Source organism: Prunus avium, chromosome 1, assembly GCF_965620075.1.
Source record: "Prunus avium chromosome 1, drPruAviu1.hap1.1, whole genome shotgun sequence".
Classification (NCBI taxonomy): Eukaryota; Viridiplantae; Streptophyta; class Magnoliopsida; order Rosales; family Rosaceae; genus Prunus; species Prunus avium.
In genome coordinates this window covers 43,689,011-43,716,980 of record NC_142284.1, presented here as the reverse complement: position 1 = coordinate 43,716,980, position 27,970 = coordinate 43,689,011, and the positions used below count along the sequence as shown (strand labels likewise).

The window sequence follows — 27,970 nt, the reverse complement described above, 5'->3', positions numbered from 1 at the left end:
TCGAATCTCCTGTCAGCTTTAGGGCGTTTGGTTTCTTTTTGTTGGGTTGTATCGGTGTGTGCATGTATGAAAATGCTGTCAATTCTCTGTTAGTAACCAAACGCCGAGTAATTTATTGGAAATGCATTAGTCTTTACTGAAAGAAAAGTAAACAAATAATAAATGAGAGTTATTGTATATCCAATTTTCTGAATCAAATTGAAGACTTGCATGCGGAATTTCCAAGTCAACTAGCGTGTTTACTATAAGTCTTGATGAAATATATGGTGAAGAAAGAATGGTATCCAAGTTGCTATTGTTGTTAACACAGAATGGGTGGTGGTGGTGCTCTGTTTATTTTCTCTCTTCTCAATATATTGTGAAGCACAGGTTTGGCTTCTTTATTTTTACGATTACGATCCAGGTTTGGCTTCTAGCTTTGATACATGGAAAGTAGCCCCGCCTTGCACTTGTTTCAACCTAGTTGTATTAGTCTTCCCCTTCCAATTTCCAAGTCAACTAGCGTGTTAAACACAGAATGAACTTAATATATTGTGAAGCAAGAGTGGAAGTAAACAATTCAAGAGTCTTGTTCTGAATTACAGAAGTAGATCTTTTTGTTCTTCTTTATACGTGGTGCTTTGTTCTGGTTCTTCAGCTGGGAATTTCTCGATGGCTCTATTGGCTTTGTTTATTTTCTCTCTTCTCACTCATCTCGTGGTTCTTCACTCTACCGAAGAAGGGGAACTCTACAACAAACACTGTCCTCCCGAATACTGTAATGAAAAAGTAGGCCATATCCATTTCCCCTTCAAAAGTGAGACGCAGCCTCCTGAATGCGGTTTGTTCACAGTTAATTGTTCTGATCAAGATAATCCGAGGATCCAACTGAAAGAGAAAGGATACTGGCATGAATTAGAGAGCATCTCTCCAACAAACGCGATTTCTATAGATGACAAAGGGCTTCAGCAGCGCTTGGCAAGCGATTTCTGCAACGATAAACTTTTCGACGATTTGAGTCTTCCCACCCCTTCTCCAATCTTTAATGCATCAGCGACGTACAGTCTCACCCTCTTCAAATGCAGCAATACCCACCTCCCCAATACAGTTCTTAAAAGACACTGCGACAATGATAAGCATACTTACTACTCTAATTGTTCGTCTGATGATAGTTTAGCATGTCACCCACTCTCGTGTCCAATCATTCAGATCCCATTTGATACAAATCAACCTTCCCCAAGTGTCCCTTCATTTACTAAGTTCCACCTTCAACTGCAAGTAAGCAAAGAATGTGAAGGATGTTATGTTAGAAACAGAAATTGCGTTGTTGATGACAAGGGAAAAGTTAAATGTTCCGAAAAAGGTATATACATCGGAATAGATGTACATCAAATTAGATGCTTGCCACATTTACATGATCTGCTATGCACTATCTTGAGTTTTTAAAATGCTTGCCGCATACATCAAACACACACACACGCAAGTACATATGAGTTTTTAAATGATCGTTATGCACTATCTTGTTTTTGTTGAATGCCAATTATATATATGCCACTTCAATCTTCTTTGCTTCAGCTAACAAAATTTTCATTTTGCAATTTATGTTGCAGGAGATAAATTGGGATTGAAGCTAGGACTAGGTAAGATTGATATCTCTCAAGTTAAATATCTAATTCATATGGATGATCATCTAGGACAACTATTATAACCCAGAAAGGAAATCAAATCAGTCCCAAGTGCCTCTCAACAGAGGATTACTTTTCTAAGGATACATGAAATCAACAAGCTTTGAATATTACCATATTTCTTGCAGTGTACACCGTATGGTCACCGAACGCTAAACTGATTGATATCATCTTTTCCCGCATCTTACACTTATCTCAACAAATTCATGTTAGTTTAAAACAGTTAAAAACATGAGGACAAAGAGATTCTTTCAATTTTTTGCGGGCCAAACTCTCTCTGAAAAAAGTCTGGAATGCTAGTTTATATATTCCTACATGCACGGCATAAATTTTTCATTTCCCTCTTTGATCAGCTTCAGCAGGTGCAGTTGCTGGTCTCATGGTTCTAGTTGTTATTGTTTGCTGCTTAAAGAGAGAGTTATCATCCTGTAGATATATCTTCTTCTGGAAGAATCAAAGCCAAGATCGTCAAATTGTTGAGGCCTTTCTAAGGAGCTATGGGCCACTTCAAGTTAGAAGATATAGCTATTTGGAGGTCAAGAAAATGACCAATTCCTTCAAAGAAAAATTAGGACAAGGGGGCTACGGTAGTGTCTACAAGGGAAAATCAAATGACGGCAGTCTTGTAGCTGTGAAGGTCTTGAGCAAATTAAAAGGTAATGGAGAAGAATTTATGAATGAGGTGGCAGCCATTAGCAGAACTTCCCATGTCAACATCGTCTCCTTGTTGGGCTTTTGTTTTGAGGGTTCAAAAAGAGCTCTCATCTATGAATTCATGCCTAAAGGATCACTTGAGAAGTTCATATTTGATGCAAATACCCCGAACAAAAATCATCACTTGGGATGGGAAGCATTGGATCGAATTGCACTTGGCATTGCTCGAGGGTTAGAGTATTTACATCGCGGTTGCAACACAAGAATTCTGCATTTTGACATCAAGCCTCATAACATTCTTCTTGATCAAAAGTTCTTACCAAAAATCTCTGATTTCGGCCTTGCTAAAATATGTAACAGGGACGAGAGTATTGTGTCAATGATGTGTGCCAGAGGTACTGCTGGTTACATTGCTCCAGAAGTATTCTGTAGGAATTTTGGAGGGGTCTCACACAAGTCAGATGTATATAGCTATGGGATGATGCTTTCGGAGATGGTTGGGGGAAGAAGGAACATCAATGCCGAAGCTGAAGATACAAGTGAAATATATTTTCCACACTGGATTTACAAGCGTATTGAACTTGATGAAGAACTTGGTCTGCCGAGTATCATGAATGAGGAAGACAAAGTAAGAGCAAGGAAGATGATAATAGTGAGCTTGTGGTGCATACAAACAGACCCTTCAAACAGGCCAGCGATGAAAGAAGTGATAGATATGTTGGAAGGCAGTGTTGATTGCTTGCAGATTCCACCCAAGCCTTACCTGTCTTCTCCACCAAAATCCACGGCAGATTCTTCTACTACGTTAGTATCAATACAGTAGAACTCTGTATTTTACTTGGACGCATGTATGTTTTTTCAAGGGAAATTGAATAATGAACAATATTGCTGTGAACTGTATTATCTATGGGCTTTGTTAGGTCTGGATTCATTAACATATGGTCTACTTGGTTTTTTATTTTTATTTTTATTTATTTTTGTTAAATAAATGAATCTGGCATCCAAAACAGGGGGTCTGTATTGCAAATCTTATCTTGATTCTTGGCCAATGACCAGTATAATTTATGCCTCCGTTTTGTTGGCAGGTAAAGTTTTGTTGAGAAATTTCCGTTGTAGACTTTTTAACATATTGTCCATTGTGGTGCTTAAATTCAACACCGTAATAAGTTCTCTAAAATGTGGGGGCAGGCAGCAAGCAGAGCCAAAGACTTAATTGAGTAATATGAAATTGTTGACACCATAACTGACCAAGCAACTAGAAGACTAGAAGGAACTCTAAGCAAAGCAAGAGGAGTTCCACATCGGAAAACAACAAGAAGTGAAGGCTCCCTCTCACCTATAAAAGGAGACTTCTCTCCTCTTAGAAGGGGGATCCGAAACTCAGCTGGGTTCCCTCTTCAGGACTCTCCTATTAGTCTGGCCTCCGAGTCCTGGGTCTCCAGACCCGGGGACTTGACACCTGGGCTCCAGACTCCTAACTTTGTACCTTAGGCCCTAGGCCTTCTTCCAGTTATCTTTGGGTCTAATCCCCTTGTACAAATGTAAACAATATCATAATGAGAACATCTTCTCTGTGGACGTAGCCCATTCATTAAGGGTGAACCACATATATCTTGTCTTTTGTATACTCATAAATTGGCCAAGTCCTCACATACATGCTGAAGGTCCAAACCTTCACCCATCATTCATCACACCTCATCACTAAGTTGGACTCAATCTTGGCCCAACCATTTTGAGCATCAACAGAAATTATGAATAAAGCATATGACGTGGGATTTTTTTGCAGGCTATGACGTACAAGATGGGCTTTAATGACCAGTGGGTTTCTCTTATTATGAGGTGTATGAGTTCCGTTTCTTTTGCTGTGATGTTGAATGGAAAAGTTGGGTCTCAGTTTTGCGAGTCTAATATGTGAGGCAGCCTTCTGAGAAAAGCTGTCAACTGTCAGAGCCAAAGACTTCGATTGGGGAATTATCAAGTCAAAGCTATCCTCCTTCAAATACAACTCGCAACACTGCTACTTCTATTATTATTATAATTCTCTCTCGGCCATAATTTACAATATCCCAAATGAATCAAAACCTCTGCATCCTCATTTTGATGTTTCTCCTCCTAACAGAAGCCTCATTTGCTCTAGACTTTTACTACCAAAACTGCAGTGTGCCCGTAAGTTGTGGCCGCCAAGACATTAGCTATCCATTCTACATCCAAGGCAAGCAAGAATCCTTCTGTGGCTACCCTGGCTTCCAGCTCTCTTGCCATGGAGATGGTGAAGACGCCTACCCACTTCTCCAATTGTCTGGTAACAATTACACCATCCACAACATCGATTACCAAAGAAAGTCTCTTCTTGTCTCAAATTCTCTGCTTTCAGGCTACTTAGAAAGCACTGCTTGTAACAATGATATTTCATCACTCCATAACTTAACCCTTCCCAATGATCAGTTCGAGTTGGCTTCAAACCAAGCCGACTTCTTTTTGCTCTACAATTGCAACTCTTCTGTGGTTGAGTCATTTCCAAAGTACAAAATTGGTTGCTTTGATCAGGCAACTAACAAAACCAGAAGTAATACTTCAGTTCTGGCTCTGCCTCGGGATGAATATCCAAAATTTGGAAGTCACAAGTGTGGAGAAGAAGTGGTGGTGGCTCATGCTAGAGGACGGTATGAGAATGGTGAGGTGGGATTAATACAAAAGGTTTTGAGCAGAGGGTTTGAGCTGAATTGGTTTGCTAGTGACTGCAGCCGCTGCCAAGACAGTGGAGGGAGGTGTGGCTTCAATTACACAACCTACCATTTTAGGTGTCTCTGCCCAAGGAGGGCTCATGCTGTGCGCTGCGTGGAAGGTTAGTTTTTTATTTTTACTCTTCTACGTACGTGAAATTATTATGAATAATTAGATAGCATGAGATAATTGTCCACTTGGGCATAGAATAGTCTAATTCCTACCATACATTTGATTCAAGAAAAAAGGCGGTTGTTTAAGTAGAAAATAGTAAAGTGGGTGCTGCTGATACACGACATTGAATATCAAACGTTATAGATTCAAATCTTAAACCTTTAAATAAAAAAATTGCAAGTAAATAATCCAAGCCCTGATTACACATGAGCAGTGTGATTTTTGAACAAAGGGAGTAAATGGTCATCTTTCTTGCAGGAAAGAACTTTAGATAATTGTCCACTTGGGCATAGAATAGTCTAATTCCTACCATACATTTGATTAAAGAAAAAAGGCGGTTGTTTAAGTAGAAAAAAGAAAAGTGGGTGCTGCTAATACACGACATTGAAAATCAAATGTTATAGATTCAAATCTTGAACCTCTAAATAAAAAAATTGCAAGTAAATAATCCAAGCCCTGATTACCCATGAGCAGTGTGATTTTTGAACAAAGGGAGTAAATGGTCATCTTTCTTGCAGGAAAGAACTTGAGATAATTGTCCACTTGGGCATAGAATAGTCTAATTCCTACCATACATTTGATTCAAGAAAAAAGGCGGTTGTTTAAGTAGAAAATAGTAAAGTGGGTGCTGCTGATACACGACATTGAATATCAAACGTTATAGATTCAAATCTTGAACCTCTAAATAAAAAAATTGCAAGTAAATAATCCAAGCCATGATTACCCATGAGCAGTGTGATTTTTGAACAAAGGGAGTAAATGGTCATCTTTCTGGCAGGAAAGAACTTGAGATAATTGTCCATTTGGGCATAGAATAATCTAATTCCTACCATACATTTGATTCAAGAAAAAAGGCGGTTGTTTAAGTAGAAAAAAGTAAAGTGGGTGCTGCTGATACACGACATTGAATATCAAACGTTATAGATTCAAATCTTGAACCTCTAAATAAAAAAATTGCAAGTAAATAATCTAAGCCCTGATTACCCATGAGCAGTGTGATTTTTGAACAAAGGGAGTAAATAGTCATCTTTCTTGCAGGAACGAACTTGAGATAATTGTCCACTTGGGCATAGAATAGTCTAATTCCTACCATACATTTGATTAAAGAAAAAAGGCGGTTGTTTAAGTAGAAAATAGTAAAGTGGGTGATGCTGATACACGACATTGAATATCAAACGTTATAGATTCAAATCTTGAACCTCTAAATAAAAAAATTGCAAGTAAATAATCCAAGCCATGATTACCCATGAGCAGTGTGATTTTTGAACAAAGGGAGTAAATGGTCATCTTTCTTGCAGGAAAGAACTTGAGAAGATTGAAGATAGGACTAGGTAAGATCCATATCTCTTCAATTGAATATCTAATTGATGTGGGAAAAGCTAGTTTATTGAATTTTACACCTTGCACCTATTGATGTGGGAAAAGCCCTGATTGTCCATGAACAGTTGCTGCAGTTGCTGCCATTGTGGCTCTAGGGGCTATTGTTTGCTGTTTATTTTGGAATAATCAAAGAAAAAATCGTCAAATTGTTGAGGCCTTTCTAAGGAGCTATGAGGCACTTCAAGTTAGAAGATATCGCTATTTGGATGTCAAGAAAATGACCAACTCCTTCAAAGAAAAATTAGGACAGGGGGGATATGGTAGCTTGTACAAAGGAAAATTAAACAACGGCTGTCTCGTAGCAGTGAAGGTCTTGAACAAATTAAAAGGGAACGGGGAAGAATTTATGAACGAGGTGGCAACCACTAGTAGAACTTCCCATGTCAACATAGTAAGCTTGTTGGGCTATTGTTTTGAGGGTTCAAAAAGAGCTCTCATCTATGAATTCATGCCTAATGGATCTCTTGAGAAGCTCATATTTGATGCAGATACCCCCAAGGGAGATCATGATCATCACTTGGGATGGGAAGCATTGGATGAAATTTCACTCGGCATTGCTCGAGGATTGGAGTATTTACATCGGGGTTGCAACACAAGAATTCTGCATTTCGACATCAAGCCTCATAACATTCTTCTCGATGAAAATTTCACACCAAAAATCTCTGATTTCGGCCTTGCTAAGATATGCAACAGGAAAGAGAGTATTGTGTCAATGTTGGGTGCCAGAGGCACTGCTGGTTACATTGCTCCAGAAGTATTTTGTAGAAATTTTGGAGGGGTCTCACACAAGTCGGATGTATATAGCTATGGAATGATGCTTTCGGTGATGGTTGGAGGAAGAAGGAACATCAACGCCGAAGCTGAAGATACAAGTGAAATCTATTTTCCGCACTGGATTTACAAGCGTCTGGAACTTGATGAAGAACTTGGTCTGCCGAGCATTATAAATGAAGAAGACAAGGAAAGAGCAAGGAAGTTGATAATAGTGAGCTTGTGGTGCATACAAACAGACCCTTCAAACAGGCCATCGATGAAAGAAGTGATAGATATGTTGGAAGGCAGTGTTGATTGCTTGCAGGTACCACCGAAGCCTTACTTGTCTTCTCCACCAAAGTCCGCCGTAGGTTCTTCTACTGCTACATTGGTCTCAACACAGTAGAACGTACCCTGCATTTTACTTGAACACATTTATGTTTCTGAATAATGGAACAAGTTTGCAGAGAACCGTATGATTATGAACTTTATCATCAGGTGTGGACTATAATGAATGCAAGGCTTTATCTTTTTATTATTATTATTTGGGTTATATGAGGTTTTGAACTATTGGAGATTCTGCAATAAGTATTTTATATTAAAGATTGGTTAAATACTTCTAATTTTGGTTGTTGGATTGCATTCATTAAATGTGTTGGTAATCTTTTAAATACAATCTAACGGCCGAAATTAAAAGTATGTAACAAATCCTTAACTTAAATACTTATTGAAAAATACCCTTTGAACTATATGATAGAGCTGCCAAGTCAATGGGTGTGTACATATAATGGGGCTGTGGCAAATGTTGATCTTTGTATCAAAGTATGAGCCAGCTGAGTCAGCCTAAATTCAAAGTTTACGGTCCAGTCACAAGCCCAATTCATGCCTAAAATAGCCCAATCAAAATATTTTGAATGCAAGGCTTTATCTTTTTATTAATATTATTAATATTATTTATTCAAAGGATATTAAAGGAGCACGAATCGAACATAGGACCTCGGATGTAAGGATAAATACTCTTAACTATTTGAGCTACAAGCCCCTAATACTAGGCATTATCTTAGGTGATGAGAAGATTATAAATTTCCAAAAACCAAAACAGAAAGAGAGATGAAGACTATATAGCAGGGAGGGGTAGAATTTGATAAGAAAACTCTTAGAATAACTTGGTATTCATTGATCAAGCATCATGTTAAGTGTTTTATGGCGCCCTGATGAAAAGGTTGGCGCCATGTTTAAGTTGGAGTCAAATTCCCGCAATTGTTCCAGTCGCATTTGAATCGAAAGATAGATACTATGCACAAAATGCCCACATAACATTGAAGACTTCGACCAAAAAAAAAACATTGAAGACATAAACACTAGTAGTTGTTTAATATCGCACTCCCTTCAACCCCACCTCCCAAATTAAAGACATTAAATTTAAAGTCGTCTCCTAACTTAACTATGCATGCTTTCACTATTACTGTTTCTAATCATGGTTTAACTATCTACTTCTAGGATCAAATTTAACTTTAGACCAAACCATGTACGATGTGGCCCAAAGTAACAAATGAACAATAAATTAATGCTACTTTTGATAACACAAGTTTGGATTTCGAGATGTGAAGAATGAAGAAGGAAAACTTTTGATAACACAAGTTTGGTTTTATCCACTCGATCAACCCATCTCAAAACTCAATCTCCATCCTTTATTTATTCCATAATACCCTTTACTTTCCCTGTAATTACACCAATGCCACACTAACAACTCATGTACAAGCCATAGTCACTCCCAACTGACCCTTCACTACTTCACCTCTCTCCCTCACTCTCTCTGTGCTCTCATTTGCAGAAAACAATGGCAGCCATAGCCACACTTTTATTATTCACGCACTTGTTTTTAACCGTTCTACATGCCTCATCAAACCCAGATTTCGAGCATTTACTAGCATTCAAATCCTCCTCTGATGCATCCAACAAGCTAGCCACCTGGAACTCAAGTTACAATTTTGGCACTATTATCTAATTGCAGCCACAAAAAAACATCAATTTGCTGGCAGTGAGAAGAAGGGTGTTTAGCCCACTGTCAAAAATAGCCAACTGATGATCTTCATCATAATCCAAAATGAGCGATGTTCGTGAGTATCACATGCTTTGATCTTGGATTTCCCCGCCAGCAAACAAGAAGAGATCACTCTTTCTTTTCTTGGGCAGGGAAAGTATCAGCCAAAAAGAAGAAAAGCAGCTCATGAATGTTAAAAGGCTCCAAGACATGAGACATGCTGACTCGTTCATGTTAAAGAAGTCAACAAATTGGTTTTTACCAACAAAGAGATCACTCGTTGTAAAATTTGGTTTGTGAAACACGATGTGCTACACTTGTTCCACCAAGCTATAAACAAAAAGACAAACAAGATGGGAAGGAATTTGCAACAGCCAAAGCAAGCTTTTAGCTAAAGGCAAAAGAAAGCCCACATATTAAAAAAAATGGGTGAGGAAGGCTTGACACAACTTTGCCTTATCATTGCTACCCGTGGCCAACAAAAGAAAGTAGCAAGATGAGGTCATTTACAAAAAGATTGAGAAGACCAAGACCCAACACTTCTCAAAACCTATGAACTGAGGCAATAAACAAGGGCATTGTCTTCAGAGCTCTTGAGGAGGTTTCTTTGGATCTCCAAGTCTCAAAGTCACAAGTCACAAGCTGGATTTCTCTAAGGCTAAAAATGTATCAATCAGCAACTAATTGATACAGGGAGCTTCTCCAATGCGAACTCCAAGATGCGAACTCCAAGATGCGAACTCCAATGCGAACTTGTGTTTTAACCGTTGGATGACTTGTGTGCTTTATTTTCTTTCTTTTCGCTCTTCATCCAACGGTTAAAACACAAGTTCGCATTGAAGTTCGCATCTTGGAGTTCGCATTGGAGAAGCTCCCATTGATACAAAAGTCCTAAATTTCCTAAGGGGTACAAAACCACCCCAAAACCCAAATGGTACAAAACCATTCCAAATTTTCTCATGGGTCATCTACCCATGAAAATTCTAATGAGATTAAATTCAAATCTCTCAAAAAACAAGTTCTCAATTAGTGGGCCACACTTACCCATTAATTTCCAATTTCTCCCATGGGTCATCTACCCATAAAAATTTCAATGAGATTAAATTCAAATCTCTCAAACACAAATTCTCAATTAGTGGGCCACACTTACCCATTAATTTCCAATTTTTCCATAGGTCATCTACCTATGAAAATCTCCAAATTGTCTCAAAGACATAAATTCTAAATCATTGAGCCACATTTACCCATTAATTTCCAAACATTGGAACTACGTCGGTTTGATCCCGTAAAGGGTACGTGGGCAGTCTAGCATCCCAATAGACGAAACCACAACCAAATTTGAATCCCTGACTTATCCTAACCAAATTCGCCAAAACACGTTTCCAAGTGCAAATGTCAATTTTAGAAAATTAGTGGGTTAATCAAAATTGCTCATTATTTTTCTTGGACATTGACAATGAGAAAAATTGTACAAAACCATCTAATTTTTTCCATGGGTCATCTACCCATGCAAATTTCAATCTATCAAACACAAATTTTCAATTAGTGGGCCACACTTACCCATTAATTTCCAATTTTTCACATAGGTAATCTATCTATGAAAATCTTCAAATTGTCTCAAAAACACAAATTCTAAATTATTGGGCCACACTTACCCATTAATTTCTAAATTTGAAACTACGTCAGTTTGATCCCATCAAGGGTACGTAGGCAGTCTACCATATCAATAGATGCAACTGCAACCAAACTTGAATCACTGGTTACATCAACCAAATTCTCACAAATCAAATCTCCCTCCATACAAATCATTTCCGAATTACGTTGGTTTGATTCCTTCGAAAGGGAACGTAGGCAATCTAGAGATTCAATCTAGATGCAACCGCCCAAATCTTAAATCCAAACATAATCTTTGGGTTATTCTTAACCAAATTCACCCCAAAACATATATCAAAATCGAATCCCTGGTTTATTCAGCTAAATTCACTCAAACACGTTTTCAATCAAATTCATACAAATCTTTCCTTTTGCAATGAGTCATTCATTCATTGCAATTCGTTGAACTACGAGTGGCTTGATTCCCGAGAGGGATACGTAGGCACCATGAGGTTGGACTTGGGAGCAGCCGTAAAACCAAACATACACGTTCTGTTTCTTTATGATGGAATCAAAGGGTGTTCCCTTGAAGTAAGAGATTGTAATTAAGAGACTTGCATTTCGAATGGGTCGAATCTAAAATAATAAAACCCCATTATTTAATTAGTGGTGGTGAAATTATATTGGGAGGTTCACATTTTTCTTCAACAATACCATAAAACAAAAAAGCAAAAAATATAGATTTGAAGATACTTCTATTTCTACAGCAGGGAGGGGTAGAATTTGATAAGAAAACTCTTCTGTTTGTTTTTGTATATATTGTGGGGAAACTATTTCTTAGAATAATTTGGTATTCATAAATCAAACGCGGAGTAAAATGTCTTTTGCAAAGCGCGTTCAATGCAAAAGTCTTTTCACTAAAAGCAAAAGTAAACAAATAAAAGAGCGTGTTGTAAATTTCCGAGTCTTGCTTAATATCGAATCTCCTGTCAACTGTAGTGCGTTTGGTTTCTTTTTGTTGGGTTGTATCGGTGTATCGAATCTCCTGTAAATTCTCTGTTAGTAACCAAACGCCGAGTAATTTATTGGAAATGCATTAGTAGAAGACTTGCATGCGGAATTTCCAAGTCAACTGGCGTGCGTGTTTACTATAAGTCTTGGTGAAATATATGGTGAAGAAAGAATGGTATCCAAGTTGCTATTGTTGTTAACAAAGAATGGGTGGTGGTGGTGGTGCTCTGTTTGTTTTCTCTCTTCTAACTCATCTCGTGATTCTTCACTCTACCGAAGAAGGGGAACTCTACAACAAACGCTGTCCTCCCATCCCCTGTAATGATAAAGTAGGCCAGTTCCAGTTCCCCTTTAAAAATAAGACACATCCTCCTGAATGCAGCGGTTTGCTCACAGTTGATTGTTCTGATAAAAATCATCCCAAGATCCAACTGAAAGAGGAAGAATACTGGCAAGAATTTGAGAGCAGACCTCTACCAAATACGATTGTTATAGATGACCAAGAGCTTCAGCGGCGCTTGAAAACAGATTCCTGCAATGATCAATTTTTCAACGATTTGAGTCTTCCCAGCCCTTATCCAGTCTTTGAAGAATTATTCGCACACAATGTGACCCTCTTCAAATGCAACAACACCCCACTCCACATTACAGATTTTAACTACCACTGTACAAATGCTACGACTACTTACTATATTACTTGGTCTAATGAAAGTTTACCAAGTCTCCCACCACCATCGTGTTCAATCATTCGGATCCCATTCGATACAAATCAACCTCCCCCAAGTCTCCCTTCAGTGGCTACTAAGTTCTACTTTCAACTGCAAGCAAGCAAAATATGTGAAGGATGTTATGTTAGAAAAGGAGAATGCTTTGCTGATGACAAGGGAAAATTTAAATGTTCCGATGGAGAAAAAGGTAGATGGACATCAAATTAGATGCTTGCCACATTTACATGACCCTTCGTTATTTATCCATTTCCTTTCTTCCAAGGATACAACTCTCAAAAAAAGGAAACAGTCTGTTAAAAATACTTTGTATTCGGTACAAACACACACAGACACACGCAAGTACATATTTAGAGCTTTTAATAAATGATGGTTATGCACTGTCTTGTTTTTTTTTAATGCCAATTATATCTATATGCCTCCTCAATTTATAATGGAATTATTTGTTTTGGGATATGAGAATACGAATATCACTCTCTTTAAAATTAATTAGTCGTACTTTTTGTTTGTTTATCAACTGCGTCTTTCTAAAACACCGATCATTTTGCAGGACTTGGAAACTCGGTGGCTAAGGTCTCAATAGGTATTGTAATTGCTAATTCCCTTTCGTATGGTCACCGAACGCTAAACTGATTGATAAGATATCATCTTTTCCCGTACCTTACACTTATCTCAACAAATTCATGTTAGTTTTAAGGGGTTCTTAGATTTAGGTCCAAAATGATTAGCTGTTATTGGGTCTAGTCCTCGTGTTTTTGGTTTTAGATGTAGGTCCTTTGACATTTATTACTTTTTTGTTGTATCGATTTAACCCTTTAAGGTAAATAAGGAAAACACATTGAAAATCTAAATTTAATGCATTATTTTCTTGAAATTGAATTCCAAATTTTGAATTTTGAAAAAAAAATTCCTTGATAATATTCCTAATATATAGATAAAATACAATTTAATCAATAAAAAGTAAAGACTCACATATTATACCAATCGATCAAACAAGCACCCACATTAAATTATGTACATGACATACAGGTAAGTGTTTTTTTCTTGAGTTTTCTTAAGCATTTTTTTTGGAGGTTCATATTTATATACATATGTACATGTCTTCCATGTAATAGTGTTTTTTTTTTCCAAAGAAATTTTGTATGGATTTTTATCTCAGTTGAATTTAAGGATCCATACCAAGATATTATATGAGTTCAGTTAGCTGGGCTAGAGGGTATAACTACCTAGACTAGAGGTAATTTATGGATTTAATTACCTGGACCAGAGGTAATTTATGGGTTTAATTACCTGCATACTGCATACGAGGTGTATGCATAGGTACCTTACCTATTGTTAAGGTATGAAGTTTTTATGAACTCTTATTACAAATTTTGATGTCGATATACCTTGGGAAAATTTCAGAATTCAATAAATAAATTTGCAATTAAATTCAAATCAAATATGATAATTAATATCCTATAAATCAATAACTTACCAGTTTTAGGAATTCATAATTTACCTTATTTATGTTTTAGGTGCATAACTGGAACAAAAAATAAAAAAAATAAAAAAAAGTAAATATCAGTAAATTGAAATAGGCATGTAATCTTATGTGGCGCAAAAGTCAAAGGACTTGGATCAACAATAATTTCTGCATGGATGGCACCCAAAATCTCTCCCCATAATTGGGTTTATGCCAAATTTTCTATAGTTTAAAACAGTTAAAAACATGAGGCCAAACTCTCTCTGAAATAAGTCTGGAATGCTAGTTTATATATTCCTACATGCACGGCATAAATTTTTCATTTCCCTCTTTGATCAGCTTCAGCAGGTGTAGTTGCTGGTCTCATGGTTCTTCTAGTAGTCATTATTTGCTGCTTAGGAATAAAGTTATCATCCTACAGATATATCTTCTTCTGGAAGAATCAAAGCCAAGATCGTCAAACTGTTGAGGCCTTTCTCATGAACTATGGGCCACTTCAAGTTAGAAGGTATAGCTATTTGGAGGTCAAGAAAGCGACCAACTCCTTCAAAGAAAAATTAGGACAAGGGGGCTACGGCAGTGTGTACAAAGGCAAATCAAATGACGGCTGTCTTGTAGCAGTGAAGGTCTTGAACAAATCAAAAGGGAACGGAGAAGATTTTATGAATGAGGTGGCAACCATTAGTAGAACTGCCCATGTCAACATAGTAAGTTTGTTAGGCTTTTGTTTTGAGGGTTCAGAAAGAGCTCTCATTTATGAATTCATGCCTAATGGATCTCTTGAAAAGTTCATATTTGATGCAAATACCCCGAACAAAAATCATCACTTGGGATGTGAAGCATTGGACCGAATTGCACTTGGCATTGCTCGAGGGTTGGAGTATTTACATCGCGGTTGCAACACAAGAATTCTACATTTTGACATCAAGCCTCATAACATTCTTCTTGATGAAAATTTCACACCAAAAATCTCTGATTTCGGCCTTGCTAAGATATGCAACATGAAAGAGAGCATTGTGTCAATGGCGTGTGCAAGAGGCACTGCTGGTTACATTGCTCCAGAGGTATTCTGTAGGAATTTTGGAGGGGTCTCACACAAGTCAGATGTATATAGCTATGGGATGATGCTTTCGGAGATGGTTGGGAGAAGAAGGAACATCAATGCCGAAGCTGAAGATACAAGTGAAATATATTTTCCACACTGGATTTACAAGCGTATTGAACTTGATGAAGAACTTGGTCTGCCGAGCGTCGTGAATGAGGAAGACAAAGTAAGAGCAAGGAAGATGATAATAGTGAGCTTGTGGTGCATACAAACAGACCCTTCAAACAGGCCATCGATGAAACAGGTGATAGATATGTTGGAAGGCAGTGTTGATTGCTTGCAGATTCCACCCAAGCCTTACCTGTCTTCTCCACCAAAATCCACGGCAGATTCTTCTACTGCTACATTGGTCTCAACACAATAGAACGTACCCTGCATTTTACTTGAACACATTTATGTTTCTGAATAAGTTTGCAGAGAACTGTATGATTATGAACTTTATCATCAGGTGTGGACTATAATGAATGCAAGGCTTTATCTTTTTATTATTATTATTTGGGTTTATATGAGGTTTTTGAACTATATGAATATGATAGAGCTGCTAATATACCAAGTCAATGGGGGTGTGCATGTAAGTTGTAACGGGGCTGTGGCAAATGCTGATCTTTGTGTCAAAGTATGAGCCAGCTGAGTCAGCCTCAATTCAAAAGTTTAAGATCCAGTCACAAGCCCAATACATGCCTAAAATAGCCCTGCATAATGCCCTACATAACATTGAAGACTTCGACCAAAAAAAAAATCATTGAAGACAAAACACTAGTAGTTGTTTAATATCGCGCTCCCTTCAACCCCACCTCCCAAATTAAAGACATTAAATTTAAAGTCGTCTCCTAACTTAACCATGCATGCTTTCATTATTATTCTTTCTAATCATGGTTTAACCATCTATTTCTAGTATCAAATCTAACTTTAGACCAAACCATGTACGATGTGACCCAAAGTAACAAATTAATATTAAATTAATGCTACTTTTTGATAACACAAGTTTGCATTTCGAGATGTGAAGAATGAAGAAGGAAAAAGTGATAACAAGTTGCTCAAAAACGCACCCACGGCTATGATGACTTTATGAAATTTCGGGTTTTCCAGCCATTGTGAAATTCACGTTAAGCAGGAAAATGACTGATTGATTTTATTCTAACGATGATAGGGAAAAGCAAAAGATTGGCCTTCGGGAAGAAGATGGTGGAGCATTTGTCGTCCTTCAAGCAAACCTTTTTCATGCTTAATTACCAGATTGCCCTCGTATTTAATCTGGTTTGTAGTTGGTTTAGTCAATCCATAAATTAAAAATAAATAAGGCATTGACTCGTTTTATGAAACATGTGAGTGCTTGATCTGATTCGAGGTAGGGCACGCGCATCAGAAGATCGTGTGAGCACGGATTTACGGGACAAGTTTCACACTTTTGGCATGATTTCGGAGCGCCCAGTCCCCACGTGTCCGCTCCTGGTCCATCCCGAAATACTAGCCTGCTGCCAGGCACAAATATCAGTTCATGCACCCTATCTTGCGATGGGTACCGTAACATATCCGACACAAGTAGTCAAAACGACACAGGTCCCTAGCGTTACAGAGGTTTCATACTGTCGCATTGGCCACTCTAAACGCAATGAAGGGTTAAGGGTATTACTGTCATTTCAGTTAGAATCACCCCACAGTAAGACGAAAAGTACAGGTTACCAATGCCTTTTCAGTTTTATCCACTCGATCAATCCATCTCAAAACTCAATCGCCATCCTTTATTTATTCCATAATACCCTTTACTTTCCCTGTAATTACACCAATGCCACACTAACAACTCATGTACAAGCCAAAGTCACTCCCCACTGACCCTTCACTACTTCTCTCCCTCACTCTCTCTGTGCTCTCATTTGCAGAGAACAATGGCAGCCATAGCCACACTTTTATTATTCACGCACTGGTTTTTAACCGTTCTACATGCCTCATCAAACCCAGATTTCGAGCATTTACTAGCATTCAAATCCTCCTCTGACTCATCCAACAAGCTAGCCACCTGGAACTCAAGCTCCGACCTGTGCACCTGGTTCGGCGTCTCCTGTACCCGAAACAGAGTCTCGCGACTGGTCCTCGAAAACTTGGACCTCCAAGGCTCGTTAGAGCCCCTAACCGCGTTAACTCAGCTCCGAGTTCTCAGCCTCAAGCGGAACCGTCTCTCCGGCCCCATTCCCAACCTCTCAAACCTCACCGCCCTCAAGCTTCTCTTCCTCTCTTACAACGACTTCTCCGGCGACTTTCCCGCCTCCGTCACCTCGCTCTTCCGGCTCTACCGACTCGATCTATCCTACAACAACTTGTCTGGCCACATTCCCTCCACGGTCAACCATTTGACCCATCTTCTCACTCTCCGGCTCGAGGTTAATCGATTCACCGGTTCCATTTCCGGCTTGAACCTCCCGAATCTGCAGGATTTTAATGTGTCTGCGAACCGTTTGACCGGAGAAATACCGAAGTCCTTTTCAGGTTTTCCCGAATCCGCTTTCGCTCAAAACCCGGGGCTATGCGGGTCTCCGGTGCTGAACTGCAAGGGTCTAGTGAACAACCCGACTCGGCCCGGATCTGATGGAGCTATCGCTTCTCCTGTAATGCCGGCTGCTAATCCGACAGTAGTAGCATCGTCTCCGAGTTCACTGCCGGGAAACTCAACGCCGAACAAATCGACAAATACTCGCCGCAATGGAACATCGAAAATAAGTCCAGAGGCTCTCATCGCCATTATAGTCGGCGACGCTTTGGTTCTTGTTTTTGTTTCACTGCTCCTATACTGCTATTTTTGGCAGAACTTCAGCGCCAAAATGCGGCAGGGCAAGAGCAGCTCGAAGCTTCTAGAAAGCGAGAAGATAGTATACTCTTCGAGCCCGTACTCGGCCCAACCCGGGACCGAGCGAGGTCGGATGGTGTTTTTCGAGGGGGTGAAGCGGTTCGAGCTCGAGGACTTGCTCAGAGCCTCGGCGGAGATGTTGGGTAAAGGCGGGTTCGGAACGGCGTACAAGGCGGTTCTGGATGACGGCAATGTGGTGGCTGTGAAGAGGCTCAAGGATGCGCAGATTGGCGGGAAGCGAGAGTTCGAGCAGCACATGGCGGTGTTGGGGCGGCTCAGCCATCCCAATATTGTTAGTTTGAGAGCTTATTATTTTGCCAGGGAGGAGAAGTTGCTGGTCTACGATTACATGTCGAATGGTAGCTTATTTTGGCTGCTTCACGGTGAGTTGATTTAGTTTTCTTGTTAAATTTCTGTTTAATTGATATTAAAATGTTAAGGTTTTTGTTCAGTGTTTTAGAATTATAATTTATATGGGTTAATTTGTTGGGGGTTTTGAATGAGTGTATGGTAGAGTGTAGAGTAGGTCAAAGGTGTTTGACTCTGTTTGGTGGAGCTGAGGAGCACGAGGGTTTTAGATATCGAGGAGGGAGGTGGGGCCTCTAAGGGCTGCTTTTAGCACCTTTGCCATTCATTACAGACAAGTGAACAGTTACCCATGAGGAGAGAAAATGAACTTTAATTGCGATTTGGGAATTGGGATTTTGCTAGCCCTCTGCCCTCTGCATGCCCTCTTTCTTGTACAGTCTGTCCACTGCTCCCAGTCTCTCTCTCTAGTCCTGTCTTTATTTTCCTTTACTTTTATCCTTTTTGTTTTCTCTGATTCTTGTTCCCTTCTTTTCCTTCTTTCCTGCCTAAATATGACCAAAACCGACCTACTCTACATCACTTTTATGCTTTATTTATTTAGACCAAACTCATAGATCCATAATTCTCTGAGTAATTGTAATTATCATCACCTTATGAGGGTTAATTTGAACAGGAAACCGGGGCCCCGGTCGAACCCCACTGGACTGGACCACGAGGCTGAAAATCGCAGCGGGAGCGGCTCGAGGCCTAGCTTGTATTCACAACTCGTGCAGTCCGCTTAAGCTCACACACGGTAACATCAAATCCACCAACATCCTATTGGACAAGACCGGCAATGCTCGTGTCTCCGACTTCGGACTCTCCGTGTTTGTACCTCCTCCCCCAGCCACGTCATCCGCTCCACGATCCTGCGGCTACCGCGCTCCCGAGACGTTGGACGGTCGAAAATTAACGCAGAAATCCGACGTGTACGCTTTCGGTGTGCTTCTGCTGGAGCTGCTCACAGGGAAGTGCCCCTCCGTCGTGGACAGTGGTGGGCCTGGGGGTGGTTATGGTGGGCTTGTGGACCTGCCCAGGTGGGTCCAGTCGGTGGTCAGAGAGGAATGGACGGCGGAGGTGTTTGACCTTGAGCTGATGAGGTACAAGGATATTGAGGAGGAGATGGTGGGGCTTCTGCAGATCGCGATGGCTTGCACTGCCGCTTCGCCTGATCAACGGCCCAGGATGAGCCAGGTGGTGAAAATGATCGACGAGATTCAGGGTGTGGTGGGCTCCCCGAGTCATGAGGCCTTTGACTCAATGTCCGAGTCGCCTTCCTTGTCGGAGGACACTTGCGGCGCGAGCCAGTAACCGTTTGCAACCATATTATTAACGGTCTTCTGTTGTAAATCACGGGTTTTGTTTTGTGGGTTTCGATTCTCCTGCTCTGCTTATTTTATTTTCATTTTCGTTTCTGCTAATTACATGGATTGCGAACCTTTTTTTTTTTATCACAGAGTTTGATTCTCGGCAACTGGTACCCGGCTTTTAACTTGAGTAGGATCTTGTTTAACTAATCTTAATTATATTCAATGTACCATGAAAATGACAACCGTAATTTTCGAGACTAGAAACAGAGGAAATATGAAGCTATGCGTTGCTGAAGTGCATGATGTTTGGTGCAATTCTCAGGAGGCTATCCAATGTTGTAGGAGGGAACTTCCTGGCGAATAGGAAACAGACATCTGTGCTCCTTCCATTATATTCACATCTCTGACCATAACCATTTCTCAGGCTATTCAAAAGCTCAAATGTGACATTTGTGCTCGTGTACTCGGTAGGGTGCGCGCCACCCGTGGTCCAGTCAGCCCAGGTCAAAGACCTGTATGCACTGTTTGCTGCAAATTTCATGTACACAAATGTTGGCAAATAATGTTCTTCTGCAAAGCGTTCGCCTTTGCATCTGAGGAAAAGTGGGAAGTATGTTCGATCCGAGACAACTTCAATGGCAAGGTCTCTATCAACTTCAAACCACTGTGACCCTTTGCTCCATTGATCCAATGTGATTCCTGGGTAGTCAATGAAATAATATCGGCCACGTCCGTCTATGCCTGGATCATCGTATACCTCCACGAAAGTTTCGTTGGAGTGTATGAGGTAAGAGTAGACAGTGGAGAAGTTGTAGAGGGGGATGCATGATTCTGAGAGCAGAACAAAATGTTGGTTTGCGATGTCAAGAAGAGCATTCGCCAACAGGCGGCGCTCAGCCTCAATCTGGCTCACCCTTCCCCATTCTACTTCCCGCAATCAATATTATCACATGATGATGTAGAACATCATAGTTGTAAGTGTTGTCTAAACAGGGCAGGCATCCTCTTAAACCAATTTATTGTTACAGCTTTATTAGAGCTTTTTCACTTGTCCCTTTCAAAACCTCAGTATTTTGAATTTGAAGTCTAAAAAGTCACAGAAGCATAACAAACTTATGAAGAGAATGTAAAATAAGCAAAACAAACTGACCTGACTAGGAATTCTTCGGCCATGAAAAACTGGACTTTCGGGGTGTGATGATACATTGTAGGATGGCTTTGAGTACAAGCCTCTATGCCCTTTGAAGAACTTCTCCCATAACGGGGCCAAAACAACAGGTCCCCTTGTCATGAACATGAAAGCAACTTTGGGAACACGATGGAATGGATATTCAGGAATCCTAGGAGTCATGGAAGCTCTCCATAGCAACTCTGTATCGTTCATGTTGTGAAAAACCTTTGGCGGCTTTATGTATTCCTTTAATCCTCGTATGTGAGGTTCGGCATTGTGGCTCATATTGGAAGTTGAGGCTGTAACATTTGGTATTAGCAGTTGTGAATTGGGTGGAGATGGCATACCTGAGAAGGAGAATTGGGCTAATTGTTGACTAAATGAAAAGTCTATGAAATAGGTAAGTATAATTCCAAGGGTTAAAGTTCCGTAAACAAAGAGCAGGAAATAAGAAAGGAGATTGAGGAGGTGGAGATTGAATAGTTTTGGAAACAAGTTTGCTTGGTTTTGACCTTGATCCTTCATTTTACACAACAGAGATTAGACTTTGAGAGGTGGCTGGCTGCTGAAGTTTGTCCTGCATTTACCTTACCCTCAGTATGACTGCACTTGGGTTTTCAATTCATCCATGGGGTGACTGAAAATCGCGGCAGCAGCGGCACGGGGGCACGAGGCCTAGCTAGCAATATTCAGAATCACAGCCAATGGCTAGCACGTTCCCTTTCACAAGAAGCCAAGTGGTGAGGAGCGGAGGCTGGTGGTGTGGTGTGTCCGTGTTTTATGAGGAGGCCTCCGAGACGGCTTCCTTGTCCAAGTGAGATGGTACCAAACCTTTTTCAGTCTTGTGTTGTAAATGATGGATTTTGTTTCTGTTGTTGCGTTGGGGGTTTTGATTGTCTTGATTGATTTAGATTTTTGAATTTCCATGTTTAACTACAAGGATTGTGAACATTTTTATAAGGGTGATTGATTCACAAGGTCCTTGTTTGCAATTAGCTAGCTTATTACATTATTATTGGATGCTTGTATTTTTATTCAATATGAAATCCACACAAATTCCCTTTTTCTTTAATTTTTATGTCACAACATTTCTAGAGTTTATGATTTTTATGACCTCTACATGGTTACGGAATATACCTTAGTAAGATTCTATAATGTTCAATTGTTAGATCTTGGCCGAATACTAACTAGTCTAGAAAGATGTGACAGATTTGATCATAAAATTATACTTTAAATATTGCTTTTTTGATTCCTTAAATTCATAATTAATATCGAGATCCCTAAATATAGAGGTTTGGAATCTCTCAATCTCCGAGTTGCCTTGCATTCTAAACCTTTAACTTTGTTTTTGTCTCGTTGTGTTTTGTTAGATTTCGATTCTCTTCCTTTCGTGTTGTTAAATTATTATATTTCCTTTCTGCTAATTAAAAACTTGGCCAAATAAATTAGATTATAGTAGCCAACAAGCTTATGCAATGAAAAGCCCAAAATGAAGCATAATTCGATGCCTATATAATAATAATATTCAAGAAAATTGATCGTGTACCATGAAAGTTAAAAGATGCCTTTTAATTTCCCAAGGTTACAAACAAAAAGACACGTAACACTATATAAATCTGTTTTGCTAATTTCTAATGTTTTTTCTTTTTCTTTTTCTTAAGGAGCAACATTGTTGAAGTGCATGATCTTTGGTGCAATTCTCAGCAGGCTGTCCAAAGCAGAAGGCGGGAACTTCCTCGCGAATAAGAAACAAACATGTGTGCTCCTTCCATTATATTCACATCTCCGGCCATAACCAGTCCTCAGGCCATTCAAAAGCTCAACTGTGACATTCGAGCTCATGTACTCGGTAGGGTGCGGGCCGGCCTTGGCCCAGTCAACCCAAGTCAACGTCCTGTTTGCATTCTTTGCTCCAAATTTGATGTTCACAAACGTTGGCAAATAATGTTCATCTGCAAAACATTCGCCTCTGCATCTGCGGTAAACTGGGAAGTATTTTCGATCAGAGACAACTTCAATGGCAAGGTCTCTGTCAATTTCGAACCACTGTGACCCCTTCCTCCATTGCTCCACTGAGATTCCTGGGTACTGAACAAAATAATATCGGCCACGTCCAACTGCGCTTGGATCATCATAGACCTCCACGAAAGTTTCTTTGGAGTTTATGAGGTAAGAGTAGACAGTGGAGAAGTTGTAGAGAGGGATGCATGCTTCTGAGAGCAGAACAAAGCGTTGGTTTGAGATGTCGAGAAGAGCATTCGCCAATAGGAGGCGCTCTGCCTCAATCAAGCTCACCGTCCCCCATTTTACTTTCTGCAATGAAGATGATGATCAGAATTAGCATTCTAATGTACTCAATTGCATACATTGATGAACTTTGCTCATGTATGAATAAATGCATCTTAATAAAGTGTTTCCTATTAGCACTCTAAAATTTGCAGATAATGGGAATTGAGCAAAGCACTGACCAGATCACTGGGAATTCTTCGGCCATGGAAAACCGAACTTCCGGCGTAAGACGACTGATTGAGGGACGGCTCTGAGTGCACATAGATTGAGTAAAAACCTTGATGCCCTTCAAAGAACTTCTCCCACAATGGGGCCAAAGGAGCAGGTCCCCTTGCCAAGAACATGAAAGCAATTTTGGGAACTAGATGGAATGGATATTCAGGGATCCTAGGAGACATCGAAGCTCTCCAGAGCAATTCTGTATCGTTCATGTCGTGAAAAACCTTGGGCGGCTTTAGATATTCCTTTAACCCGATGCGGGGGTCGGGTGTGAGGCTCATACTGGTTGTTGGGGCTGTTGCATTCGGCATAACTAGAATCTGTGAATGATTGGATGGAGGAGGAGATGACAAAGTTGAGAAGGGGAATTGGGCAAAGTGCAGATCAAATGAAAAGTCCTTGAGATTGACAAGTACAACTCCAAGGGTTAAACCGGCCACAAAGAGCAGGACATAAGAAAGGAGATTGAGGAGGTGGCGTTGGACATAGAAGACTTTGGGAAAAACGCTTCCTGGGTTTGGATCTTGAGCCTTCATTTTTCCCAAGAAACTTTGGGATATGAATTGAAAGACAAGATCAAATCAGAGAAATATGAAAGACAAGCATATCACATATCATATGCGATGAGAGAAAGAGATGGGACTTTGAGAGAGTGATGGCTTAAAACTATTTGCTGAGATTTGGGGTATGCATGCTGATGCTGGTGGTGATGACTTTGTAACTAACCGTAACCTTGGGGTAAGGTCAAACAGTGCTCTCCATTTAGCCCTGTCAATAGGAATTTGAGTATTTTTCAGTTTATCTTTGTATTTAACGTAAAAAATGTACAACCCTTTGTTTCAAATCCACAGTACAGTTAACAAAATTCCATTTTTGAAGGTAAATACAATGCTCTATTTTAAAAACAAAAACAAAGAGTTGAAATCATTTTCAGTAACACTTCTTTTTCCTCGACCCAGAATTTCTTTTTGGTGAAATGACTCTTCATTGCAGAGAAGGAACAGAGATTTATTACCTTTTTCAATGACATAAAATCTAGAGAAAACCGGAAAAGAAAAATAACAAATATTTATTACCTCAGTCGATTGGTTTCATTTCTAAAGAAAATTTATTACCTTAGTCATTTTTTAATGCACAATTAGCCAAAAAATTTGGTTACAGCCTGATTTCGCTTTTTTTTATTCTCTTTGGTTGCAATTAAAAAAAAACAGAAAAGTCTTTGTATTTTTTTAAATAAACTCAATTTCTTGGGGTTTAAACAAAGAATAATACTTGAAAGAATAAATGCGATGTATTTGGGTTTGTTGGCTCCCTCCCAAAAGAACAAATCAAACCAAAAACTAACAATACTGGGCCTGGGACACATATCTCAAGGCCATTATGGAATTGGGCTTTTGAAAATAAAAATTACCAGAAATAATATACAATAATAAAGTGACGAAGTTAAAAAGAAAAAAGCTTGTAATAAATTTTCATTTTGTACCCTACAGTACAGTCTACACTTGATCAATCCAAAAATGAACAAATTAACTCATGGATTTCTTTTTCTTCTTTTTTTATCTGTTGAAGCGCATGAGCTTTGGAGCAAACCTCAGCAGCCTTTCCAAAGTATCAGGACCAAACTTCCTAGCAAACAAGAAACAAACGTTGGTGCTCTTTCCATTATATACACACGCAGTCCCATTCCTCAATCTACTCAAAAGCTCAACGGTGACATCAGTTCTTGTGAACTTGGCAGGGTGGGGGCCACCCCTAGACCAATCAACCCAGGTCAAACTCCTATTCGAACTCTTTGCCCCGAAGTTGATGTTCGCAAATGTTGGCAGATAATGCTCGTCTGCATAGCATGAGCCCCTGCAGTACTTTTGGAAAGCTGGGAAGTATTTTTTATCTGAGACAATTTCAATGGCAAGGCGTCTGTCCATCTCAAACCACTGTGACCCTTTCCTCCACTGGCTCAATGAGATTTTTGGGTACATATGGGAATTATACCGGCCCCGTCCGACAGAGCTTGGATCATCATAGACCTGTACAAAACTTTCGCGGGAGTGTACGAGGTAAGAGTAGACAGTGGAGAAGTTGTGGAGGGGGATGCAGGATTCTGAGAGCAGAACAAAACGTTCGTTTGAGATGTCAAGAAGAGCATTTGCCAATAGGCGGCGCTCGGCCTCAATCATGTTCACATTTCCCCATCCTACTTCCTGCAATTCAATTCAATGAAGATGTGATCAGATGAAGATGGTCAGAATATTGTTAAACCCATCAAATTCTGCTACATAGTTTCGTATAACAATGTCATTTTGTGATTATGATAGCCATCAAATCATTAAAGAAAAGAATCATTGAGTTCCACCTAATGTGGAAATTATTGTGACAATTAGTGCAGGTTATCCATCACATCAAGTGATTGTTTAAGAGCATCGTGATGATTTGAAGGCTATCTGATAGTTCATGTGCCAGTGATTTGAGGTGCTTTAAGTAGGTAGTTTGTCTAAACAGAGCAGATACCCTGTTAAGCACTTCATCTTTCTGCCGACAAGCATTGTAGTTGAAACTTTTTAGTCATTCAACTTCACAATAGATCTTCTCCCTCTCTCACATTGTCACTGTTTAATGGACACTTTCCCTTGTCCCTTTCGAAACTACTTTTCCCTCCAAATTTATGCTTTTTTGCAATTGAACACATTCAGGTTATGTAGTAACTCTAAAGAATGCAGATCACCTAACCTCAATTCTATAATCTGTGTTATAAAAGGAATTTCAAGTTTAAACAAATCACTAATGAAGTAAATTTATGCAGACATTGCAAAGTAAGCAAGAGACTAACCCGGCTAGGAATTCTCCTGTCATGGAAAACAGGACTTTCGGGGTATGATCCATTGTAAGATGGATTTGAGTGCACATAAATTGAGTACAAGCCCCGCTGCCCTTTGAAGAACTTCTCCCACAATGGGGCCAGCAGAACAGGACCCTTTGTCAAGAACATGAAAGCAACCTTGGGAACTCGACGGAATGGATACTCAGGAATCCGAGGACTCATCGAAGCTCTCCATAGCAATTCTTGGTCGTCCATATCGTGCAGAACATTAGGCGGCTTTAGATATTCCTTCAATCCTATGTGAGGCTTGGTCACATTGGCTTCGAAGGCTTTCACATTTGGCATTAGGGTATGTTGATTGGATGGAGATTGTGAGGTTGAGAAGGAGAATTGGGGTAATTGCAAACTAATTGAAATGTCTTTCATATAAAAGCTAAGTACCATTCCAAGGGTTAAACCACCACCAAATAGCAGGAAATAGAAGAGGAGATTGAGGATATGGAGTTGGGCATTGAAGAGTTTTGAAAACAAGTTTAATGGGTTTTGATTCTGACCCTTCATTGTAGATAAGAGAGTATTAATAATAATAAATATTTACAGGGGACTTGAATGGATTCTCTTATGCAGAGAAGCTCAATCCTTCTCCGAGTTTATTGAGAAGAAGAGAGCCAAATAAAAACTCTGGGATATCAAGATTGGCAAAGACCAAGTTCGTTTCAAGGTTTGGAAATTAAGGAAAACGAAATATCTGTCTATATATGCCTACTGCACACGTATATAGCAAAATATCCTTTTCTGGTCATATATCCATATAGAGACTAGAACAAATATGCAGGCCGGTGGGATCGTTAAAAAAACAAAGAACCAAATCAAATGAAATCTGAAACACAAGCAAATCACTTCGAACTAACCCAGAATTGGAAACAGAAAAAGATATTCGTACCAGGACTTGTAGTGCGAAGCAAAGAGAGATGAAGACCAATGGAGAAGTCAAGAAATAAATAAAAAATGGAGGGGAAAGTGTTATAAGCAAAGGGAAGAGAAAGCTTGGTTGAAGGGAGGTCTTTTTCTGACTTTAAATTGGTGTGGTGAAGGCTGGTTACCTATATGGCCATACGGATGCTGCCAATGACTTTGGAGCTACACAAATGGGGTAGAGGGTAGAGGGTAGAGGGTAGAGGGTAGAGGCACAACTCTCCCTTTTCGATCTGTCCACAACACGAATTAGAGTTACGTTTAACTTTGTATTTAAGGTAAATGTAACGCTTGTGTTTTTAATCTTTTCAAAAAATTTCTTTTAGGACCCACAAGTTAGTTTTGGCGAAAATGACTCTTCACTGCAGTAAAGAAACGAAGATTGATTGATTAGGTTTTGCATTCCTCAATATAATTATGAAAACCCAAAAAGAAATTGTTTGTAGAAATTAATTCGCTTTGAAACGACTCGGGCCTACGTTATCTCTGTGCTTGGACTTTCAACTTTATGTTACCAAATTAAAAGCCGCCAATTAATAGTAATAAATAATAAATAATAATGCTATTATATAGCGTGTGAAAAACGTAGCTTCCATTTTTGCGACACGTTTTCATTCCGACCATTCAAAAGCTGCGACATCGTCAAAACGCCGCCGCTAGGATTATGCATGGCCCAAAACCTATATGTTTTCTCCTTCCATGCAAA

General features: G+C 39.5%; 7 protein-coding genes across 7 annotated transcripts; 4 read left to right on the top strand and 3 right to left on the bottom strand.

The window, feature by feature from the left end:
- The first annotated feature begins 318 nt into the window (after positions 1-318).
- LOC110764107 (rust resistance kinase Lr10-like) lies at positions 319-3,875 on the top strand. Its single transcript, XM_088255466.1, has 3 exons — positions 319-1,342; positions 1,590-1,619; positions 2,018-3,875. Exons 1-3 carry the CDS (start codon positions 652-654, stop codon positions 3,139-3,141), a joined length of 1,845 nt encoding a protein of 614 aa, XP_088111592.1. The 5' UTR covers positions 319-651; the 3' UTR covers positions 3,142-3,875.
- A 229-nt stretch (positions 3,876-4,104) lies between these two features.
- Positions 4,105-7,890, top strand: LOC110764090 (LEAF RUST 10 DISEASE-RESISTANCE LOCUS RECEPTOR-LIKE PROTEIN KINASE-like 2.1). The gene is made up of 3 exons (XM_088255458.1): positions 4,105-5,163; positions 6,515-6,547; positions 6,662-7,890. Exons 1-3 carry the CDS (start codon positions 4,389-4,391, stop codon positions 7,753-7,755), a joined length of 1,902 nt encoding a protein of 633 aa, XP_088111584.1. The 5' UTR covers positions 4,105-4,388; the 3' UTR covers positions 7,756-7,890.
- A 4,241-nt stretch (positions 7,891-12,131) lies between these two features.
- On the top strand, positions 12,132-15,675 carry LOC148297873 (rust resistance kinase Lr10-like). Its single transcript, XM_088255463.1, has 3 exons — positions 12,132-12,912; positions 13,273-13,305; positions 14,527-15,675. The coding sequence occupies exons 1-3, from the start codon at positions 12,204-12,206 to the stop codon at positions 15,654-15,656; spliced, it is 1,872 nt and encodes a 623-aa protein (XP_088111589.1). The 5' UTR covers positions 12,132-12,203; the 3' UTR covers positions 15,657-15,675.
- A 1,391-nt stretch (positions 15,676-17,066) lies between these two features.
- LOC110764106 (leucine-rich repeat transmembrane protein kinase family protein) lies at positions 17,067-19,956 on the top strand. The gene is made up of 2 exons (XM_088247216.1): positions 17,067-18,517; positions 19,117-19,956. Exons 1-2 carry the CDS (start codon positions 17,179-17,181, stop codon positions 19,791-19,793), a joined length of 2,016 nt encoding a protein of 671 aa, XP_088103342.1. The 5' UTR covers positions 17,067-17,178; the 3' UTR covers positions 19,794-19,956.
- A 75-nt stretch (positions 19,957-20,031) lies between these two features.
- LOC110764105 (glycosyltransferase BC10-like) lies at positions 20,032-21,722 on the bottom strand. The gene is made up of 2 exons (XM_088247217.1): positions 20,939-21,722; positions 20,032-20,719 (listed from the first exon to the last, which is right to left on the bottom strand). Exons 1-2 carry the CDS (start codon positions 21,486-21,488, stop codon positions 20,073-20,075), a joined length of 1,197 nt encoding a protein of 398 aa, XP_088103343.1. The 5' UTR covers positions 21,489-21,722; the 3' UTR covers positions 20,032-20,072.
- Positions 21,723-22,509: 787 nt separating this feature from the next.
- LOC110764124 (glycosyltransferase BC10-like) lies at positions 22,510-24,174 on the bottom strand. Its single transcript, XM_021967047.2, has 2 exons — positions 23,432-24,174; positions 22,510-23,276 (listed from the first exon to the last, which is right to left on the bottom strand). The coding sequence occupies exons 1-2, from the start codon at positions 24,005-24,007 to the stop codon at positions 22,620-22,622; spliced, it is 1,233 nt and encodes a 410-aa protein (XP_021822739.1). The 5' UTR covers positions 24,008-24,174; the 3' UTR covers positions 22,510-22,619.
- A 732-nt stretch (positions 24,175-24,906) lies between these two features.
- Positions 24,907-27,508, bottom strand: LOC110764126 (glycosyltransferase BC10). The gene is made up of 2 exons (XM_021967049.2): positions 26,299-27,508; positions 24,907-25,672 (listed from the first exon to the last, which is right to left on the bottom strand). The coding sequence occupies exons 1-2, from the start codon at positions 26,848-26,850 to the stop codon at positions 25,028-25,030; spliced, it is 1,197 nt and encodes a 398-aa protein (XP_021822741.2). The 5' UTR covers positions 26,851-27,508; the 3' UTR covers positions 24,907-25,027.
- Between the last annotated feature and the right edge of the window lie 462 nt (positions 27,509-27,970).

Coding starts and splice junctions, on each gene's coding strand:
- LOC148297873 (XM_088255463.1), top strand. CDS start 12,204: ATGGGTGGTGGTGGTGGTGCTCTGTTTGTTTTCTCTCTTCTAACTCAT. Junction 12,913..13,272: donor ATGTTCCGATGGAGAAAAAG/GTAGATGGACAT, acceptor ATCATTTTGCAG/GACTTGGAAACTCGGTGGCT. Junction 13,306..14,526: donor GGTGGCTAAGGTCTCAATAG/GTATTGTAATTG, acceptor CTCTTTGATCAG/CTTCAGCAGGTGTAGTTGCT.
- LOC110764090 (XM_088255458.1), top strand. CDS start 4,389: ATGAATCAAAACCTCTGCATCCTCATTTTGATGTTTCTCCTCCTAACA. Junction 5,164..6,514: donor TGCTGTGCGCTGCGTGGAAG/GTTAGTTTTTTA, acceptor TCTTTCTTGCAG/GAAAGAACTTGAGAAGATTG. Junction 6,548..6,661: donor AAGATTGAAGATAGGACTAG/GTAAGATCCATA, acceptor GTCCATGAACAG/TTGCTGCAGTTGCTGCCATT.
- LOC110764107 (XM_088255466.1), top strand. CDS start 652: ATGGCTCTATTGGCTTTGTTTATTTTCTCTCTTCTCACTCATCTCGTG. Junction 1,343..1,589: donor AGTTAAATGTTCCGAAAAAG/GTATATACATCG, acceptor TTTATGTTGCAG/GAGATAAATTGGGATTGAAG. Junction 1,620..2,017: donor GGGATTGAAGCTAGGACTAG/GTAAGATTGATA, acceptor CTCTTTGATCAG/CTTCAGCAGGTGCAGTTGCT.
- LOC110764124 (XM_021967047.2), bottom strand. CDS start 24,007: ATGAAGGCTCAAGATCCAAACCCAGGAAGCGTTTTTCCCAAAGTCTTC. Junction 23,277..23,431: donor GAAGAATTCCCAGTGATCTG/GTCAGTGCTTTG, acceptor TCTTCATTGCAG/AAAGTAAAATGGGGGACGGT.
- LOC110764105 (XM_088247217.1), bottom strand. CDS start 21,488: ATGAAGGATCAAGGTCAAAACCAAGCAAACTTGTTTCCAAAACTATTC. Junction 20,720..20,938: donor AAGAATTCCTAGTCAGGTCA/GTTTGTTTTGCT, acceptor GATTGCGGGAAG/TAGAATGGGGAAGGGTGAGC.
- LOC110764126 (XM_021967049.2), bottom strand. CDS start 26,850: ATGAAGGGTCAGAATCAAAACCCATTAAACTTGTTTTCAAAACTCTTC. Junction 25,673..26,298: donor ACAGGAGAATTCCTAGCCGG/GTTAGTCTCTTG, acceptor ATTGAATTGCAG/GAAGTAGGATGGGGAAATGT.
- LOC110764106 (XM_088247216.1), top strand. CDS start 17,179: ATGGCAGCCATAGCCACACTTTTATTATTCACGCACTGGTTTTTAACC. Junction 18,518..19,116: donor CTTATTTTGGCTGCTTCACG/GTGAGTTGATTT, acceptor TAATTTGAACAG/GAAACCGGGGCCCCGGTCGA.